The 22179-nt window shown below is 47.2% G+C and overlaps 3 protein-coding genes across 3 annotated transcripts in view; all 3 read left to right on the forward strand.

Annotated features, from left to right (window-relative positions):
• Positions 1 to 4099, forward strand: part of LOC116353684 (serine/threonine-protein phosphatase 2A 55 kDa regulatory subunit B beta isoform-like) — a 5477-nt gene extending 1378 nt beyond the window's left edge. Inside the window, exons 2-3 of the mRNA XM_031791359.1 lie at positions 603 to 716; positions 3536 to 4099. Of these exons, the coding sequence (XP_031647219.1) occupies positions 669 to 716; positions 3536 to 3766 (279 nt within the window). The 5' untranslated portion in view covers positions 603 to 668 and the 3' untranslated portion in view covers positions 3767 to 4099. The remainder of the gene's footprint in view (positions 1 to 602; positions 717 to 3535) is intronic.
• Positions 4100 to 6520: 2421 nt separating this feature from the next.
• LOC116353685 (serine/threonine-protein phosphatase 2A 55 kDa regulatory subunit B beta isoform-like) lies at positions 6521 to 9173 on the forward strand (the record flags this gene model as incomplete). Its single annotated transcript, XM_031791360.1, has 2 exons — positions 6521 to 6679; positions 8888 to 9173. Coding segments are annotated over 2 exons (315 nt in total), but the record flags the coding sequence as incomplete, so codon positions are not given.
• An 11454-nt stretch (positions 9174 to 20627) lies between these two features.
• Positions 20628 to 21977, forward strand: LOC109879196 (G-protein coupled receptor 151-like). Its single transcript, XM_020471386.1, has one exon. The coding sequence runs from the start codon at positions 20628 to 20630 to the stop codon at positions 21975 to 21977; it is 1350 nt and encodes a 449-aa protein (XP_020326975.1).
• Positions 21978 to 22179: the final 202 nt, after the last annotated feature.

Genomic DNA, 22179 nt, shown 5'->3' on the forward strand with positions numbered 1-22179 from the left:
CTCTCTCTCTTTCATTCTCTCTCTTTCATTCTCTCTTTCATTCTCTCTCTCTTACATTCTCTCTCTTTCATTCTCTCTCTCTTTCTTTCTCTCTCTCTTACATTTTCTCTCTCTTTCTTTCTCTCTCTTTCATTCTCTCTCTTTCATTCTCTCTCTATTTCTTTCTCTCTCTTTCATTCTCTCTCTTTCATTCTCTCTCTCTTTCATTCTCTCTTTCATTCTCTCTCTCTTACATTCTCTCTCTTTCATTCTCTCTCTCTTTCTTTCTCTCTCTCTTACATTTTCTCTCTCTTTCTTTCTCTCTCTTTCATTCTCTCTCTTTCATTCTCTCTCTCTTACATTCTCTCTCTTTCATTCTCTCTCTTTCATTCTCTCTTTCATTCTCTCTCTCTTTCTTTCTCTCTCTTTCATTCTCTCTCTCTTACATTCTCTCTCTCTTTCATTCTCTCTCACATTCTCTCGCTCTCTCTCTTTTTTCTCTCTCTGTTTCGGTCTCTCGCTTTGTGTTCGGTGTACATGTGTGTGTGTGTGTGTGTGCGTGTGCGCGCGTGCGTGTGTGTGTGTGTGCGTGCGTGTGTGTGCGTGTGTGTGTGTGTATATAGATAAGACAGTGAAGCTCTGGAAGATTCGTGAGAGAGACAGACGACCGGAGGGATACAACCTGAAGGATGAAGACGGACGAATCAGACACCCATCCACAATCACCTCCTCTACGGGTGAGAACACACACACGCGCGCGCAAAAACACGTACAGACTCACACACACACACACATGCACACAGACACACACACAGTATCTCATAAGGACAGAATATTACTAGGTAATAAGAGTTAATATATCATTGTCCCGAGGGGTCCCAAGATGAGAATGATGTTGTTTGGCATCACTGACTTTATGAACGAGGATATATAAAGCAAATGCTTATGTTTCAGTCTTCTGGCAATATACAATATTGCTCTCCCAAATAAACTCATAGAATTTTGGCTATTCCAAATGACTTTGCACATTTCCATTGAATATGCAGCTCTCAGGACAGGTCTATTTCTCATGGTACATTCGCTCCTTATCACTGAGAGAAGAATCCGTTTTTCAATACTCTGGTATGGAGAATCATTTATATGACAGATCTCATATGCTCCGTCAGCACTGACAGACGGCTCGGAGGAGGGAGGGAGGGACGGAGTGAGAGACTGATCGATATGTGCACTGAGATGAATGCGATGAAGGGGATCATCTCTCTATATCTCTCTTTCAGTCTACCTTCTTTGCAATCCCATCACCCAGCCAACCATATTCTTTAATTCTCACACAGAGAATCCCGGCTCAAACAAATCAAACTTTATTCGTCACATGCGCCGAATACAACTAGTAGACCTTACCGTGAAATGCCTACAAGCCCTTAACCAACAGTGCAGTTCAAGAAGAGTTAAGAAAATATTTACCAAGTACACAAAAGTAAAAAATAATAATAAAAAGTAACACAATAGGAATAACAATAACGAGGCTATATACAGGGGGCACCGATACCGAGTCAGTGTGCGGCAGTACAGGTTAGTTGAGGTAATTTGGACATGTAGGTGGGGGTGAAGTGACTATGCATAGATAATAAACAGCGAGTAGCAGCAGTGTACAAAAGGGAGGGGGGGGTCAATGTAAATTGTCTGGTGGTGATTTTATTAATTGTTCAGCAGTCTTATGGCTTGTGGACAGAAGCCGTTGAGGAGCCTTTTGGTCCTTAGGAGGGGACTAAGTACACACCCCTGAGGGGCCCCAGTGTTAAGGATCAGCATGGCAGACGTGTTGGCATGCATCTATTAATGGCCTCTCTCTCTAGCTCTCTCTCTCTCTCTCTCTCTCTCTCTCTCTCTCTCGGTCTCTCACTGTCTCTCAATTCAATATAAAGGGCTTTATTGGCATGGGAAACATATTTTAACATTGCCAAAGAAAGTTAAATAGACAATGAATGAAACTGAAATAAATAATAAAAAATGAACAGTAAACATTATAGAGACATTTCAAATATACAGTGTTATAATGATGTGCAAATTGATAAAGTACAAAAGGGAAAATAAATAAACATAAATATGGATTGTATTTATAATAGTGTTTGTTCTTCACTGGTTGCCCTTTTCTCTCGCTCTCTCGCTCACCCTCTTGCTCGCTCTCTTGCTCGGTATATGACTGTATGTCATATACCATAATGGATGACATCTGTGTGTCTCTACAGTCTGTTGGGAAGTTGGGAATAGTATGGTGTGGCTGTTACTGAGGTTGAAAGGCATGGGGGGAGAATGTAGTGTAGTGTGAGTGTGGTTCCTCTGCAGGCCCTCCCTGGCTCCTCAGTCCTAACACCAGCTCACTAGGCCGTCCCTGGCTCCTCAGTCCTAATACCATCTCACTAGGCCCTCCCTGGCTCCTCAGTCCTAATACCATCTCACTAGGCCCTCCCTGGCTCCTCAGTCCTAATACCATCTCACTAGGCCCTCCCTGGCTCCTCAGTCCTAATACCATCTCACTAGGCCCTCCCTGGCTCCTCAGTCCTAACACCAGCTCACTAGGCCCTCCCTAGCTCCTCAGTCCTAACACCAGCTCACTAGGCCCTCCCTGGCTCCTCAGTCCTAACACCATCTCACTAGGCCCTCCCTGGCTCCTCAGTCCTAACACCATCTCACTAGGCCCTCCCTGGCTCCTCAGTCCTAACACCTGCTCACTAGGCCTGCTGCTATGGCTCCTCAGTCTTAACACCAGCTCACTAGGCCTACTGCTATGGCTCCTCAGTCCTAACACCATCTCACTAGGCCCTCCCTGGCTCCTCAGTCCTAACACCAGCTCACTAGGCCTACTGCTATGGCTCCTCAGTCCTAACACCAGCTCACTAGGCCTACTGCTATGGCTCCTCAGTCCTAACACCATCTCACTAGGCCCTCCCTGGCTCCTCAGTCCTAACACCATCTCACTAGGCCCTCCCTGGCTCCTCAGTCCTAACACCAGCTCACTAGGCCCTCCCTGGCTCCTCAGTCGTAACACCAGCTCACTAGGTCTGCTGCTATGGCTCCGCAGTCCTAACACCATGTCACTCGGCCCTCCCTAGCTCCTCAGTCCTAACACCAGCTCACTAGGCCCTCCCTAGCTCCTCAGTCCTAACACCAGCTCACTAGGCCCCCCCTGGCTCCTCAGTCGTAACACCAGCTCACTAGGTCTGCTGCTATGGCTCCTCAGTCCTAACACCAGCTCACTAGGCCTGCTGCTGTGCTGTCTACCACTACATTAAAGTGGAGACATACAGTACATGAAGTCATATGGAAAGATGTGTACGTGTGTAGCTGAGACTGAATGGCTGTATAGAACCAGGCATTCACAGTGTACTGAAATAGAAAGAGCCCTCAAGGTATTCATAGTCAATCTGTGAATGCTCTCGCAGTCTTAGATTCTATGATCTGTGATACAATGAAGTTTTATGATATTTAAGTGATATATTCCTAAGGTCACAGAGTCAGTCATGTGATGTGAATAGATGTGCTCCCTCCCTGCCAGGTGCCTGTCCTCCAGAACTCAGATCTGATGGCTGAGGCAACAGCGCGGCGTGTGTTCAGTAACGCCCACACCTACCACATCAACTCCATCTCCGTGAACTCCGACTTCCAGACCTACATCTCCACGGATGACCTCAGGGTCAACCTGTGGAACCTGGAGATCACTCACCAGAGCTTCAGTTTCCTTTCACCTTTACCCCTTAACCCCATACTAACATACCCTCTGTCATAGTTTATCTGTCTACTGTTATGGCCAAATGACACAAATATTAATGACACAAATTACACAAATATTAATTTTCACAAAGTCTGCTGCCTCAGTTTGTATGATGGTAATTTGTATAAACTCCAGAATTTTATGAAGAGTGATCAGATGAATTGCAAAGTCCCTCTTTGCCATGCAAATGAACTGAATCCTCAAAAAAACATTTCCAGTGCATTTCAGCCCAGCCCACAAAAGTACCAGTTGACATCATGTCAGTGATTCTCTCGTTAACACAGGTGTGAGTGTTGACGAGGACAAGGCTGGAGATCACTCTGTCATGCTGATTGAGTTCGAATAACAGACTGGAAGCTTCAAAAGGAGGGTGATGCTTGGAATCATTGTTCTTCCTCTGTCAGCCATGGTTACCTGCAAGGAAACACATGCCATCATCATTGCTTTGCACAAAAAGGGCTTCACAGGTAAGGATGTTGCTGCCAGTAAGATTGCACCTGAATCAACCATTTATCGGATCATCAAGAACTACAAGGAGAGTGATTCAATTGTTGTGAAGAAGGCTTCAGGGCGCCCAAGAAAGTCCAGCAAGCGCCAGGATCGTCTACTGAAGTTGATTCAGCTGCGGGATCGGGGCACCACCAGTACAGAGCTTGCTCAGGAACGGCAGCAGGCAGGTGTGAGTGCATCTGCACTCACAGTGAGGCGAAGACTTTTGGAGGATGGCCTGGTGTCAAGAAGGGCAGCAAAGAATCGACTTCTCTCCAGGAAAAACATCAGGGACAGACTGATCTTCTGCAGAAGGTACAGGGATTAGACTGCTGAGGACTGGGGTAAAGTCATTTTCTCTGATGAATCCCCTTTCTGATTGTTTGGGGCATCCGGAAAAAAGCTTGTCCGGAGAAGACAAGGTGAGCGCTACCATCAGTCCTGTGTCATGCCAACAGTAAAGCATCCTGAGACCATTCATGTGTGGGGTTGCTTCTCAGCCAAGGGAGTGGGCTCACTTATAATTTTACCTAAGAACACAGCCATGAATAAAGAATGGTACCAACACATCCTCCGAGAGCAACTTCTCCCAACCATCCAGGAACAGTTTGGTGACTAACAATGCCTTTTCCAGCATGATGGAGCACCTTGCTATAAGGCAAAAGTGAAAAGCTAAGTGGCTCGGGGAACAAAACATCGATATTTTGGGTCCATGGCCAGGAAACTCCCCAGACCTTAATCCCATTGACAACTTGTGGTCAATCCTCAAGAGGCGGGTGGACAAACAAAAACCCACACATTCTGACAAACTGCAAGCATTGATTATGCAAGAATGGGCTGCCATCAGGCAGGACGTGGCCCAGAAGTGAATTGACAGCATGTCAGGGCGGATTGCAGACGTCTTGAAAAAGAAGGGTCAACATTGCAAATATTGACTCTTTGCATCAACTTCATGTAATTGTCAATAAAAGTCTTTGACACTTATGAAATGCTTGTAATTATACTTCAGTATTCCATAGTAACATCTGACAAAAATGGCTAAAGACACTGAAGCAGCAAACTTTGTGAAAATGTATATTTGTGTCATTCTCAAATCTTTTGGCCTCGACCGTACAACATTTCTAGGTTACAGACTGCAGCTTCAAATAACACACAAGATTTTCTCTCACAGTTGATGTGTACCTATGACCTCTACATGCTTTGTAAGTAGGAAAACCTGCAAAATCAAATCAAATACTTGTTCTCCCCATTGTAGTTGCTTAGGCCTTAGGGGGAGAATGTGGGAATTGGGATATTTGGGTTATTGTTATTCAAGAATAGCATCACTAACTTTGTCTTCAAATGTGAGTAAAAAGCAGTGAGATACCCTAGGTTTGTCTGATAGCAGAACACACACACACACAGAGTCTTGTACAGCTAACCTTGTGGGGACACGCAATTCAGTTTTTTTCCCCCTAACCTCTAACCCGTACTCTTACCCTAACGTTAACCCTAAAGTTAACCCTAACCCCAAAACCTAACCTTAAACCTTAAACCTAACCCTAAACCTAACCCTAGACTTAACCCTAGACTTAACCCTAGACCTAGACTTAACCCTAGACTTAACCCTAGACTTAACACACACACACACACACACACACACACACACACACACACACACACACACACACACACACACACACACACACACACACACACACACACACACACACACACACACACACACACACACACACACACACACACACACACTCACACATAATTCATTCAATTCATGAATGCTCCCCCTGGTTTGATAACAGACTTGTCGATGCATAGCTTGTTATTCCCTCCCTCCCTCCCTCCCTCCCTCCCTCCCTCCCTCCCTCCCTCCCTCCCTCCCTCCCTCCCTCCCTCCCTCCCTCCCTCCCTCCCTCCCTCCCTCCTGTTATTCCCTCCCTCCCTCCCTCCCTCCCTCCCGGACCTCAACATGGAGACCAGACCAGTCCAGACATACCAGGTAGTGTACGCTGTGTGTGTACGCTGTGTGTTTATACGCTGGTTGTCTACGCTGTGTGTGTACACTGTGTCTATGCTGTGTGTGTACGCTGTGTGTGTGTGTACACTGTGTGTGTGTACGCTGTGTGTCTACACTGTGTGTGTGTGTACGCTGTGTGTGTGTGTACACTGTGTGTGTGTGTACGCTGTGTGTGTGTACGCTGTGTGTGTGTACGCTGTGTGTGTGTGTGTACGCTGTGTGTGTGTACGCTGTGTGTGTGTACGCTGTGTGTGTACGCTGCGTGTGTGTACGCTGTGTGTGTGTGTACGCTGTGTGTGTACGCTGCGTGTGTGTGTGTCTGTGTGTGTGTGTGTGTGCTGTGTATCCTCAGAGAGAACAGCAAACCCCGGGCCATCCTCAGAGAGAACAGCAAACCCCGGGCCATCCTCAAACCACGCAAGGTAATACTGTAACACAGTTACATATTAAACATGTGCCAAAACTCTTTTCTTTTGGATTGATGGTATGTAAATATACACTGCTCAAAAAAATAAAGGGAACACTAAAATAACACATTCTAGATCTGAAAGAATGAAATATTCTTATTAAATACTTTTTTCTTTACATAGTTGAATGTGCTGACCACAAAACCCATGGAGGTCTGGATTTGGAGTCACACTCAAAATTAAAGTGGAAAACCACACTACAGGCTGATCCAACATTGATGTAATGTCCTTAAAACAAGTCAAAATGAGGCTCAGTAGTGTGTCTGGCCTCCACGTGCCTGTATGACCTCCCTACAACGCTTGGGCATGCTCCTGATGAGGTGGCGGATGGTCTCCTGAGGGATCTCCTCCCAGACCTGGACTACAGCATCCACCAACTCCTGGACAGTCTGTGGTGCAGCGTTGCGTTGGTGGATGGAGCGAGACATGATGTCCCAGATGTGCTCAATTGGATTCAGGTCTGGGGAACGGGCGGGCCAGTCCATAGCATCAATGCCTTCCTCTTGCAGGAACTGCTGACACACTCCAGCCACATGAGGTCTAGCATTGTCTTGCATTAGGAGGAACCCAGGGCCAACCGCACCAGCATATGGTCTCACAAGGGGTCTGAGGATTTCATCTCGGTACCTAATGGCAGTCACGCTACCTCTGGCGAGCACATGGAGGGCTGTGCGGCCCCCCAAAGAAATGCCACCCCACACCATGACTGACCCACCGCCAAACCGGTCATGCTGGAGGATGTTGCAGGCAGCAGAACGTTCTCCACGGCGTCTCCAGACTCTGTCACGTCTGTCACATGTGCTCAGTGTGAACCTGCTTTCATCTGTGAAGAGCACAGGGCGCCAGTGGCGAATTTGCCAATCTTGGTGTTCTCTGGCAAATGCCAAACGTCCTGCACGGTGTTGGGCTGTAAGCACAACCCCGCCTGTGGATGTCGGGCCCTCATACCACCCTCATGGAGTCTGTTTCTGACCGTTTGAGCAGACATATGCACATTTGTGGCCTGCTGGAGGTCATTTTGCAGAGCTCTGGCAGTGCTCCTCCTGCTCTTCCTTGCACAAAGGCGGAGGTAGCGGTCCTGCTGCCGGGTTGTTGCCCTCCTACGGCCTCCTCCACGTCTCCTGATGTACTGGCCTGTCTCCTGGTAGCGCCTCCATGCTCTGGACACTACACTGACAGACACAGCAAACCTTCTTGCCACAGCTCGCATTGATGTGCCATCCTGGATGAGTTGCACTACCTGAGCCACTTGTGTGGGTTGTAGACTCCGTCTCATGCTACCACTAGAGTGAAAGCACCGCCAGCATTCAAAAGTGACCAAAACATCAGCCAGGAAGCATAGGAACTGAGAAGTGGTCACCACCTGCAGAACCACTCCTTTATTGGGGGTGTCTTGCTAATTGCCTATAATTTCCACCTGTTGTCTATTCCATTTGCACAACAACATGTGACATTTTTTGTCAATCAGTGTTGTTTCCTAAGTGGACAGTTTGATTTCACAGAAGTGTGATTGACTTGGAGTTACATTGTGTTGTTTAAGTGTTCCCTTTATTTTTTTGAGCAGTGTATATATATATTCTATACAGTATATTTTGTAAGTCTTTGTTTGGTTATTGGATAGAGAGAGGTGAAAGATAGAGGAGTTATATTATAAGACCCCGTCATTATGACACTGGAGAGACGAGGAGAAATGGCAGTGGCCGAATTGGAAGCCATGCTGCAGTGGCCCAGATCGCCAGGTCACCGTAGGCCACTGATGGTATGTTTTAATGGATTTGTGTAAAATTGGCAAATGTCCAATTTCAGAATTTTTTGGTTTGTAACTGAAGAGGAGGAAATATTAACAATCAGTGTGTGCAAGGATGTGCTCATGAAGTCTCTCCTCACCTCTCCTCACCTCCCCCTCCTCTTCTGCTCACCTCTCCTCTCCCCTCCTATCCTTCCCCCTCCTCACCTCTCATCTTCTCACCTCCCCCTCTTCTCCTCACCTCACCTCTTCTCTCCTCTCACTTCCTCTCCCCTCCTCTTCTCTCCTCACCCTTCCTCTCCTCTCCCCTTCATTCCTCTTCTCTTCTCTCCCCTTCCCCTCCCATCCTCTCCCTCCTCTCCTCTCCCCTCCCCTCCCCTCCTTTCCTCACCTCATCCTCCTCTCCTTCTTTCTAGGTGTGTGTGGGAGGGAAGCGTCGTAAAGACGAGGTGACTGTTGACAGTCTGGACGTCAGTAAGAAAATCCTCCACTCCACCTGGCACCCACAGGAAAACATCATCGCCGTGGCAGCCAGTAACAACCTTTACATCTTCCAGGACAAGGTCACCTAGGGGTCAGCTTACTTCTGACCTCTAAGCCCTGACCCCACGCAGGGGAAGAGATGGAGGGAGAGACTGAGAGGATGGAGAGAGCGCTGGAGGGGAGTTACAGAGACAGAAGAGGAGAGGGATGGAGGAGAGGTAGAGACAGAAGAGGAGAGGGATGGAGGAGAGGTAGAGACAGAAGAGGAGAGGGATGGAGGAGAGGTACAGACACAGAAGAGGAGAGGGATGGAGGAGAGGTACAGAGACAGAAGAGGAGAGGGATGAAGGAGAGGTACAGAGACAGAAGAGGAGAGGGATGGAGGAGAGGTAGAGACAGAAGAGGAGAGGGATGGAGGAGAGGTACAGACACAGAAGAGGAGAGGGATGGAGGAGAGGTACAGAGACAGAAGAGGAGAGGGATGAAGGAGAGGTACAGAGACAGAAGAGGAGAGGGATGGAGGAGAGGTACAGAGACAGAAGAGGAGAGGGATGGAGGAGAGGTACAGAGACAGAAGAGGAGAGGGATGGAGGAGAGGTAGAGACAGAAGAGGAGAGGGATGGAGTAGAGGTAGAGACAGAAGAGGAGAGGTACAGAGACAGAAGAGGAGAGGTTCAGAGACAGAAGAGGAGAGGTACAGAGACAGAAGAGGAGAGGTACAGAGACAGAAGAGGGGAGGTACAGAGACAGAAGAGGAGAGGAACAGAGACAGAAGAGGAGAGGTACAGAGACAGAAGAGGAGAGGGATGGAGGAGAGGTACAGAGACAGAAGAGGAGAGGGATGGAGGAGAGGTAGAGACAGAAGAGGAGAGGGATGGAGTAGAGGTAGAGACAGAAGAGGAGAGGGATGGAGTAGAGGTAGAGACAGAAGAGGGGAGGGATGGAGGAGAGGTAGAGACAGAAGAGGAGAGGTACAGAGACAGAAGAGGAGAGGTACAGAGACAGAAGAGGAGAGGGATGGAGGAGAGGTAGAGACAGAAGAGGAGAGGTACAGAGACAGAAGAGGAGAGGTACAGAGACAGAAGAGGAGAGGGATGGAGGAGAGGTAGAGACAGAAGAGGAGAGGTACAGAGACAGAAGAGGAGAGGTAGAGACAGAAGAGGAGAGGGATGGAGGAGAGGTAGAGACAGAAGAGGAGAGGGATGGAGGAGAGGTACAGAGACAGAAGAGGAGAGGTATGGAGGAGAGGTAGAGACAGAAGAGGAGAGGGATGGAGGAGAGGTACAGAGACCGAAGAGGAGAGGGATGGAGGAAAAGAGAAAGAGAGATGGATGTTTATTTACCTCTTCACTAAGTGTTCCTCCTCCTCTCCTCTTGCCTGCCTTGTTGCTGTGAGTCTGATATGGCTGGAGGGTATGCTGGAATTCATGGAATGGGAATTTCCAGAACACACTTGGGAATTCCCGCTCCAAATGTGAGTGTTCAGCCTGGATAAAGTTAGGATGAAGACAGATGCTTCTTCTAGGCCTGAGTGGAATGAAATTAGCCACTTGCTCTGGCCTGCGCAAGCCTCTCCATGGCCTTCAGTTAACTGTTTTAGTTTTTCATTTGAGTGACACTTGAAGGAGCGTTGTCATGCAACCAGAGTAAGACTGGACTGGAGTCACAGATCAACTGAGATGAAACTGAGACATAGCAGAACACTCTCTCTGACCAGTCACCATTTTGTTTCCATAACAAGTTAAGACAGGAGAATATGGAGAGAACACAGACCTTTATGAAGGTTACTGAAGTATCTCCTGTCCTCTCCAGCCACTAGGCCACATCTGTCCTGTCCGGAGGTTTAGACAGGAGGTCACTGGACATGGACATGACTGTTACACAACTAACTGAACCTTAATTATAGCACTGAAACGGGTTTGACTCACAGTATCCTCACTTGCATACTACCAACTGTAAACCTGTGTGCTAAGTGTGGATATTGGGAGTGTGGATGTTTTGGCCTGTTTCTGACATGATAATAACGTGAAGGATGTGATGAGGACTCTGACATTCAGGTGTTTATTTTATGTGATGATGTGTCTTTTTCTTGTCAATGATTCTGGTTTTGAAGCTGTGGTGCCTTTTTTGGTATGTGGGGTTGATGAGGAGGAGGAGGAGGATGAAGAGGGAGGTGAAAACAATGCAAGTGTGAATATCTTTACTCAGAAATATAGGGGGGAAAAGCTAAGCAAATTTAAGTTACCATTGAGAAGTACTTGAATTCATCGAGTTTACTTTATAATTTCATTTTAGCAACTGACTGACTGCACATTTATAATTGCTGTTTTGTTAATGCATTTCCCTGTTTTGACCAGTCTGCAGTAGTCTCACCATGCAGTAGATGAACATAACCAGCTAAAAGAGTCCTATTATAGCTCAGTAAAAGACAGCGGGTTCTGTGTCTCATAACCAGGGCCCAGATTTTTCCCTAGTCAGGTCACACAGAGAGGAACACCTCTGGGCCCTACTCCGAATACATCCATAGGGCCCTACTCCGAATACATCCATAGGGCCCTACTCCGAATACATCCATAGGGCCCTACTCCGAATACATCCATAGGGCCCTACTCCGAATACATCCATAGGGCCCTACTCCGAATACATCCATAGGGCCCTACTCCGAATACATCCATAGGGCCCTACTCCGAATACATCCATAGGGCCCTACTCCGAATACATCCATAGGGCCCTACTCCGAATACATCCAGTTCTCCATGCCTGTGTTTCTCTTCTTTGGGGTGAAGTTGACCCCAGATGCTGATCTTAGGTCAGTTTTGTGTTTTAACCCCCTAAGGTAAGGTTAGAAATGGGGAAGGGGAAGCTGATCCTAGATATGTGCCTACAGACAACTTCTAGCTGCAGTGTCCAACCAGAGAGGATGGTATCATGACTTCAAGCTTAACAGCCGGTGATGAGGGCTCAATGATATCAGTGACTTTTAGCTATGAATGCATCACAAATCACACCACGTTCCCTTTATAGGGCACTACTTCTGACCAGGGCTCATAGGGCTCTGGTCAAAAGTAGTGCACTTTATATGGTATAGGGTGTAATTTGTGAGGTACACTATGATTCCTTTACAAAGTAATGTCTTCTAAACAAATTCAGTTGTGAAACTTGGAAACAGTTTGAATGGCTCAGAATGTAATGAAATGCAATTCATTTACCATGCAGTCTTCACGCTTTCTGGAATTATTTTGAATAAAAAAGTTTCTGTCCTTTTTGTAGTTATAATAGATATTTCAGGGAAATGTTTAGGTGCATTTGTTATTGTGTTCTCTGTTCATCGAACTGTTCACAGTGGAAGTTCGTGGAAGTGCAACTTTTATAGTCCTCGTTTGAAAAATGAAGAGCGCCCTCATCTGGAGAAAGGCATAAAAATGTCCTGCTGGTCTTCCTCCTGATCTCCTATCCCATAACGTAGATAATAATCATAATGGTTCACATACATGTAGAGTAAGGGCACATATAACTCATTTAGGGGACACAAATCTTTATTCATAGGCTATTCCCAAAATATAAATTATTATTCTGAGTCGACTAATTAAGGCATTTTGAAGCAATAATAACTTGTTGCCGGATATTATATAAACCATAACCTTAGACAGATTATAGGCCTATACATGGATATTATATAAACCATAACCTTAGACAGATTATAGGCCTATACATGGATATTATATAAACCATAACCTTAGACAGATTATAGGCCTATACATGGATATTATATAAACCATAACCTTAGATAGAGTAAAGGCCTATACATGGATATTTGTATTTATTTAACTAGGCAAGTCAGTTAAGAACAAATTCTTATTTACAATGACGGCCTCCCCCGGCCAAACCCTCCCCTAAACCGGATACTACCTACTGGATCTATTATTCACACTGGCCCTTAGCCTTCTAATAGGCAAAACAGAGATTACTAATTCACAGTGTCAAACTATATTGCATTGGCTAAAATGATTGCCACCAATTTCCAGCCATTTTCGATCGTGGAGGACAGAGGTTTTAGAAATGATACAAATAGTCTAAATCCAATGTATACAATTCCAAGCAGGAAAACCCCTTCAAAAGCACTTATTCCACAACTGTACGAGAGCACACAGGCTTCAGTGCGGGAAAGAGTCCAAAAAGCTACTGCAGTTTGTCTTACCACTGACTGCTGGACATCAAGGGTAACCACTCCTAACCACTGACTGCTGGACATCAAGGGTAACCACTCCTAACCACTGACTGCTGGACATCAAGGGTAACCACTCCTAACCACTGACTGCTGGACATCAAGGGTAACCACTCCTAACCACTGACTGCTGGACATCAAGGGTAACCACTCCTAACCACTGACTGCTGGACATCAAGGGTAACCACTGACTGCTGGACATCAAGGGTAACCACTCCTAACCACTGACTGCTGGACATCAAGGGTAACCACTCCTAACCACTGACTGTTGGACATCAAGGGTAACCACTCCTAACCACTGACTGCTGGACATCAAGGGTAACCACTCCTAACCACTGACTGCTGGACATCAAGGGTAACCACTCCTAACCACTGACTGCTGGACATCAAGGGTAACCACTCCTAACCACTGACTGTTGGACATCAAGGGTAACCACTCCTAACCACTGACTGCTGGACATCAAGGGTAACCACTCCTAACCACTGACTGCTGGACATCAAGGGTAACCACTCCTAACCACTGACTGCTGGACATCAAGGGTAACCACTCCTAACCACTGACTGCTGGACATCAAGGGTAACCACTACTAACCACTGACTGCTGGACATCAAGGGTAACCACTCCTAACCACTGACTGCTGGACATCAAGGGTAACCACTCCTAACCACTGACTGCTGGACATCTTCCGGCGCCGACAGAGATGGCCGCCTCGCTTCGCGTTCCTAGGAAACTATGCAGTTTTTTGTTTTTTTACGTGTTATTTCTTACACTAGTACCCCAGGTCATCTTTGGTTTCATTACATACAGCCGAGAAGAACTACTGAATATAAGATCAGCGTCAACTCACCATCAGTACGACCAAGAATATGTTTTTCGCGATGCGGATCCTGTGTTCTGCCTTACAACCAGTGCAACGGAGTGGATTACATGCAGCGACCCCAAAAAACGACTCAGAAAAAGAGGGAAACGAGGTGGTCTTCTGGTCAGACTCCGGAGACGGGCACACCGTGCACCACTCCCTAGCATTCTTCTTGCCAATGTCCAGTCTCTTGACAACAAGGTTGATGAAATCCGAGCAAGGGTAGCATTCCAGAGGGACATCAGAGACTGTAACGTTCTCTGCTTCACGGAAACATGGCTAACTGGAGTGACTCTATCCGAAGCGGTGCAGCCAGCGGGTTTCTCCACGCATCGCGCCGACAGAAACAAACATCTCTCTGGTAAGAAGAGGGGCGGGGGCGTATGCCTTATGACTAACGTGACATGGTGTGATGAAAGAAACATACAGGAACTCAAATCCTTCTGTTCACCTGATTTAGAATTCCTCACAATCAAATGTAGACCGCATTATCTACCAAGAGAATTCTCTTTGATTATAATCACAGCCGTATATATCCCCCCCCAAGCAGACACATCGGTGGCTCTGAACGAACTTTATTTAACTCTCTGCAAACTGGAAACGATTTATCCGGAGGCTGCATTCATTGTAGCTGGGGATTTTAACAAGGCTAATCTGAAAACAAGACTCCCTAAATTTTATCAGCATATCGATTGCGCAACCAGGGGTGGAAAGACCCTGGATCATTGTTACTCTAACTTCCGCGATGCATATAAGGCCCTGCCCCGCCCCCCTTTCGGTAAAGCTGACCACGACTCCATTTTGTTGATCCCTGCCTACAGACAGAAACTAAAACAAGAAGCTCCCACGCAGAGGTCTGTCCAACGCTGGTCTGACCAAGCTGACTCTACACTCCAAGACTGCTTCCATCACGTGGACTGGGAGATGTTTCGTATTGCCTCAGACAACAACATTGACGAATACGCTGATTCGGTGTGCGAGTTCATTAGAACGTGCGTTGAAGATGTCGTTCCCATAGCAACGATTAAAACATTCCCTAACCAGAAACCGTGGATTGATGGCAGCATTCGTGTGAAACTGAAGGCGCGAACCACTGCTTTTAATCATAGCAAGGTGTCTGGTAACATGACTGAATACAAACAGTGCAGCTATTCCCTACGCAAGGCTATCAAACAAGCTAAGCGCCAGTACAGAGACAAAGTAGAATCTCAATTCAACGGCTCAGACACAAGAGGCATGTGGCAGGGTCTACAGTCAATCACGGACTACAGGAAGAAACCCAGCCCAGTCACGGACCAGGATGTCTTGCTCCCAGGCAGACTAAATAACTTTTTTGCCCGCTTTGAGGACAATACAGTGCCACTGACACGGCCTGCAATGAAAACATGCGGTCTCTCCTTCACTGCAGCCGAAGTGAGTAAGACATTTAAACGTGTTAACCCTCGCAAGGCTGCAGGCCCAGACGGCATCCCCAGCCGCGCCCTCAGAGCATGCGCAGACCAGCTGGCCGGTGTGTTTACGGACATATTCAATCAATCCCTATACCAGTCTGCTGTTCCCACATGCTTCAAGAGGGCCACCATTGTTCCTGTTCCCAAGAAAGCTAAGGTAACTGAGCTAAACGACTACTGCCCCGTAGCACTCACTTCCGTCATCATGAAGTGCTTTGAGAGACTAGTCAAGGACCATATCACCTCCACCCTACCTGACACCCTAGACCCACTCCAATTTGCTTACCGCCCAAATAGGTCCACAGACGATGCAATCTCAACCACACTGCACACTGCCCTAACCCATCTGGACAAGAGGAATACCTATGTGAGAATGCTGTTCATCGACTACAGCTCGGCATTCAACACCATAGTACCCTCCAAGCTCGTCATCAAGCTCGAGACCCTGGGTCTCGACCCCGCCCTGTGCAACTGGGTACTGGACTTCCTGACAGGCCGCCCCCAGGTGGTGAGGGTAGGCAACAACATCTCCTCCCCGCTGATCCTCAACACTGGGGCCCCACAAGGGTGCGTTCTGAGCCCTCTCCTGTACTCCCTGTTCACCCACGACTGCGTGGCCACGCACGCCTCCAACTCAATCATCAAGTTTGCGGACGACACAACAGTGGTAGGCTTGATTACCAACAACGACGAGACGGCCTACAGGGAGGAGGTGAGGGCCCTCGGAGTGTGGTGTCAGGAAAATAACCTCACACTCAACGTCAACAAAACTAAGGAGATGATTGTGGACTTCAGGAAACAGCAGAGGGAACACCCCCCATCCACATCGATGGAACAGTAGTGGAGATGGTAGCAAGTTTTAAGTTCCTCGGCATACACATCACAGACAAACTGAATTGGTCCACTCACACAGACAGCATCGTGAGGAAGGCGCAGCAGCGCCTCTTCAACCTCAGGAGGCTGAAGAAATTCGGCTTGTCACCAAAAGCACTCACAAACTTCTACAGATGCACAATCGAGAGCATCCTGGCGGGCTGTATCACCGCCTGGTATGGCAACTGCACCGCCCTCAACCGTAAGGCTCTCCAGAGGGTAGTGAGGTCTGCACAACGCATCACCGGGGGCAAACTACCTGCCCTCCAGGACACCTACACCACCCGATGCTACAGGAAGGCCATAAAGATCATCAAGGACATCAACCACCCGAGCCACTGCCTGTTCACCCCGCTGTCATCCAGAAGGCGAGGTCAGTACAGGTGCATCAAAGCTGGGACCGAGAGACTGAAAAACAGCTTCTATCTCAAGGCCATCAGACTGTTAAACAGCCACCACTAACATTGAGTGGCTACTGCCAACACACTGTCAACGACACTGACTCTACTCCAGCCACTTTAATAATGGGAATTGATGGGAAATGATGTAAATATATCACTAGCCACTTTAAACAATGCTACCTTATATAATGTTACTTACCCTACATTATTCATCTCATATGCATACGTAGATACTGTACTCTATATCATCGACTGCATCCTTATGTAATACATGTATCACTAGCCACTTTAACTATGCCACCTTGTTTACATACTCATCTCATATGTATATACTGTACTCGATACCATCTACTGTATCTTGCCTATGCTCCTCTGTACCATCACTCATTCATATATCCTTATGTACATATTCTTTATGCCCTTACACTGTGTATAAGACAGTAGTTTTTTGGAATTGTTAGTTAGATTACTTGTTCGTTATTACTGCATTGTCGGAACTAGAAGCACAAGCATTTCGCTACACTCGCATTAACATCTGCTAACCATGTGTATGTGACAAATAAAATTTGATTTGATTTGATTTGATTTGATCAAGGGTAACCACTCCTAACCACTGACTGCTGGACATCAAGGGTAACCACTCCTAACCACTGACTGCTGGACATCAAGGGTAACCACTCCTAACCACTGACTGTTGGACATCAAGGGTAACCACTCCTAACCACTGACTGCAGGACATCAAGGGTAACCACTCCTAACCACTGACTGCTGGACATCAAGGGTAACCACTCCTAACCACTGACTGCTGGACATCAAGGGTAACCAGTCCTAACCACTGACTGCTGGACATCAAGGGTAACCACTCCTAACCACTGACTGCTGGACATCAGGGGTAACCACTCCTAACCACTGACTGTTGGACATCAAGGGTAACCACTCCTAACCACTGACTGCTGGACATCAAGGGTAACCACTCCTAACCACTGACTGCTGGACATCAAGGGTAACCACTCCTAACCACTGACTGCAGGACATCAAGGGTAACCACTCCTAACCACTGACTGCTGGACATCAAGGGTAACCACTCCTAACCACTGACTGTTGGACATCAAGGGTAACCACTCCTAACCACTGACTGCAGGACATCAAGGGTAACCACTCCTAACCACTGACTGCTGGACATCAAGGGTAACCACTTCTTACATGTCAGTTACATGTCACTTCACTGAAGATGGTTTGATGTCTAGCTGTCTTCTGGACTGCTTTGAGTTCAGCAACAGATACACCTCAGAGAACTTGGCAGAGGAACTGTTGTGATTGGCCAGAGAATGGCAAGTAGATGGAAAAGTGGTCTGTTGTGTTAGCGACAATGCAGCTAACATAACCAAAGCCATGAACATTTTAAAATGGACCCAACATCCATGTCTTGCCCACACAATCAACCTGATTGTAAGAGATGCTCTGAAGGTGATGAAGCCCACTGTGGACAAAGTGAAAGCAGCTGTGGAATACTTCCACAGGAGCACAGTAGGTCCTGAAAAACTAAAGTCTCCACAATGCCAGATGGGGATGCCTGAGTTGAGGACCTAACAAGACTGCACTACAAGGTGGAATTCAACATTTTATATGTTGAAGAGGTTTCTCGAGTCAAAGGATGCCATCATCTCTACCCTGGCCATTGTCAATGCACCTGTTGATGCTCTGACCCAAGAGGAATGGGAGGTGGTGGAGGAGGTGTGCAGAGTCCTGGAACCCTTTGAGCAGGTCACTGTGGAGATCAGTGGAGAGAGGTACAGTAAGCAGTTATTATTACATCATTATTTAATCAGGTATTATATATGTATATAAGCAGTAGATTAGAATGTAGTATCAGCAGACAAAACATGAACCTGTCACACCCTGACCATAGAGAGCTGTTAATTCTCTATGTTGGTTGGGGCGTGATATTGACTAGGGTGGGTCATCTGGTATAGTTCCCAATCAGAGACAGCTGTTGATCGTTGTTTCTGATTGGGGATCATATTTAGGTAGCCATTTTCCCCATTGTGATTTGTGGGATGTATAGTTGCCTAGTAGCACTGTTAGTTTCACGTTTCGTTTGTGCTTTATTGTTTTGTTTGGTGAGTTTCGATTTATTAAAATATGTGGAACTCTACGCACGCTGTGCCTTGGTCCAATCATTCCAACGAACGTGACAGAACGTGAACTAATAAGTTACTGTTCTCTCTTTTCAGCTATATGACAGCCTCAAAAATGATACTCCTGTGTAAGGGTCTGCAGCCAGCCGCCAGAGAGGAGCAAATGTAACCACAGGACATGTGACAGAGTTGATGGACACCCTATGTTCATCAATGGACAGAAAGTTCAACAGAATGGAATATAATCCCGTTCTATCAGAAACCGCTGCACTTGACCCCAGGTTTCAAGAAGCTAGCCTTCAGTGATGCCAGAGCGATTGATGAGGCTCTTCAAAGAATAACCTCAGCAGCAGGGAGGGACAGCCCCAGCAGTCAGCTGGCTCAGGCACCAGGGCAACAGGAAGAAGAGTGATCAGATGGAGCAGAAGCACCAGCAGTAGTGCCACAAACATCTGCTGTTTAGATGCTGTTTGACAAGAGAGCAACTGGGGATGCAGCACGAAGGAATCTCTCAGCAGATGCCATAACGGAGGTCCGATCCTATTTGGAGGAGCCCCTCCAAAGATCTACAGATCCTCTGAGCTGGTGGAAGAACAAGGCCTCTGTCTACCCACGGCTTACTAAAGTCATGACAGGGAGACTCTGCATAGGGGCCACATCCGCCACATCCGTTCCCTCTGAGAGGGTCTTCTCGAAAACGGGACAAATAATTACTGAGAGAAGAAACTGCATCAGCCCCTCGAAAGTGAGGCAGCTTGCATTTCTGAATGCAAATCTATCATAAAAGATAAATCTGGTCAGCATTGCTGTGTGCTGCTGGTTATAACATGGCAATAAGGAAGAGAGATAAAAGAGGGACCAGTTTAATGTTTTAACTGAGATGCTGCAGTTTTGCACATTGTTATTTATTTTTATTTGATAAAGTGCAATATTCTAATATTCTGTTCAGATTCTATTAGTTTTGAATGGTTAGATTTACAGGCATTTGGTTTATATACTTTAAAAAGTTATACTTTAAATGCAAATGTTTAATAGCTTTCTACTTTATAACAAATCAATGCATTTTTAAATACATTGTGGTTAAGGTAGAGTATGATTTCATTTAATAATTTAATTAGAATTGTTTTAACAACAATCATAGTCAAACTATCGCAAACTGTTTGACTTTAAAAAATACAAAACAGATATTTTTTAAAGAGCCGTTTGGGAGCCAAAAGAGCGGGTTCTTTTTGGTGAGCTGAGCCGAACGAACTGAAAAGAGCCGGAATGCCCATCACTAAACATCGTACAGAGCAGAGCCTGTTGGGGACGGTTGGAACAGGGACAGCGCTCTAATTGGCCCCGGGAATCTCACGCAGTTTAGCTGGGGCTGTCAATCAAACTGCCACCTTTATAAGGGCGGATAAACCCGGCAGGAGACAGACAGACAGGAGTGTGACTGTCTGGGAGCAGATTGATTTTTGATAAACAGATTAGGCTACAATCAGGAGTTGAGTCTTAGATTGAGATTGATCCATTCACCTGTTTGTTGACTAATCTTTTAGAATATTTTTCTCTCAATACTTTTTTTCCTAGTCAGTCTTCTCATTAGTTTACCTTTCCACCAGTCTAGACTTCTTGTGTTAAGTTGGCTTTCAATATACTTTTTAAAATATTTCTTTACTCTATATAAAAAGATAAGTCTAAGTAGTTCTCTGTTGTCTCTCACCACCTGTCTCTTCTGAGATGGATAAACTGCCAAGGGTGAACCTAACGGCTGCTAACAGCTCTACTGTGGACCGGCTTCATCCTTCCTTCATCGAGCATGGTTCCTACCAGCATCTGTGTGTCCTCGTGCCTGTCATCCTGGGGGTGATCTGTGTCCTTGGGCTGGCCAGTACCCTCACAGCCATGGGCATCCTGATCTCCAACGCCCACCGTGGGAAACTATCCCTTATCAACGCTCTCATCCTCAACCTGCTGTTTGCCGATGGCCTTGTCCTGGCATTCGCCCTCCCGTTCCGCGCTGCTGCCTTTTCCAAACCCAGTTGGACGCTTGGTTGGACAGTGTGCAAGACCTGTGATTGGTTCCTGCAGAGCTGCATGGCTGCGAAGAGTTTTACCGTAGCGGTGTTGGCTAAGGCTTGTTACCGTTACGTCTCTAACCCGACTAAACAGGTCAGCATCCATCTACGCTCCATCCTATTGGTGATGTGGTTCCTCTGGCTGTCTGCCTGCTCCGCTCCCATCCCTACCTGGCTGTTCTCTTCACTGCAGAGAGAGACCCGGGGGCTGGTGTGTGTGCAGGTGGTTCCCCCCGAAGCGCAGGACTTCATGTCGGTCTACGTCAAGGCATACCCCCTGGGTGTGTTCTGTGCCCCTTTGAGTTTTGCCCTGCTGTATTTATGGCGGGTGTATGGGCAGTGCCAGCGGCGCTGTAGTAAGACCCAGAACCTCCGAACGCAGATCAGATCCAGGAAGCTCACTCTGATGCTATTCAGTCTGACGGTAGCCATGACAACACTGTGGCTGCCGCAGTGGGTGGTCTGGGTGTGGGAGCGGCACGCCGCGGAGCGAGAGGCACAGGGACCGGGAGAGGGAGGATCCTTTGTCATCTTCTCTCCCCCTCTCCTCCTCTCCCTCTCCGCCCTGCTCCTCACTTTCTTTCTCTCCCTGGTGAACCCCCTCATTGTCCTCTCTCTGTCAGAGGAGTTCAGAGAGGGTTACAGAGGTCTGTGGAGGCGCCTTACTCTTCGTAAACACACCCTGTCCAACCCCAAGCCTGGCCCCCATGCACCCACTGCCCCCCAGTCCCCCTGCCCGCGACCGGAGACCTCAGGCCAGCCGAGGGGAGGAGACGGAGGCCTAGGCTCCATCCCTTGCCAGGGGACGACAGTTGATCCCCAACCCCAGATGGAGCAGGGCAGAGTGGGAGAGGCGGAGGATGAGGCAGAGGGAGAGAGCCCTCGGGATGGGATCGTGCTGCTAGACGTGGAGCAGTTTTGGCATGAGAGAGAGACAGGCTCCATGACAGAAGAGAATGATCCCATACCCTGGGAGCACCAGGAGGGAGCACCAACCGAAGGGAGGAAGTGAAGGAAGGGAGGAGAAGATATACACAGAGACGAACAGGACTGGTTCTAAGAGGCTACTCAATACTCAGTTACATCTGTTCTTGTCTTTGTGAATCTGTCTATCTTGTGTGGTTTTTGTGAACAAATTGTGTTACCCACCACAACCAGTGATTTTTAAGCAAAAGGTTGTTTGAGAGTATTTGGATACTGCCTCAACGATGCCT

The sequence above is a fragment of the Oncorhynchus kisutch genome, linkage group LG15 (assembly GCF_002021735.2).
Source record: "Oncorhynchus kisutch isolate 150728-3 linkage group LG15, Okis_V2, whole genome shotgun sequence".
Classification (NCBI taxonomy): domain Eukaryota; kingdom Metazoa; phylum Chordata; class Actinopteri; order Salmoniformes; family Salmonidae; genus Oncorhynchus; species Oncorhynchus kisutch.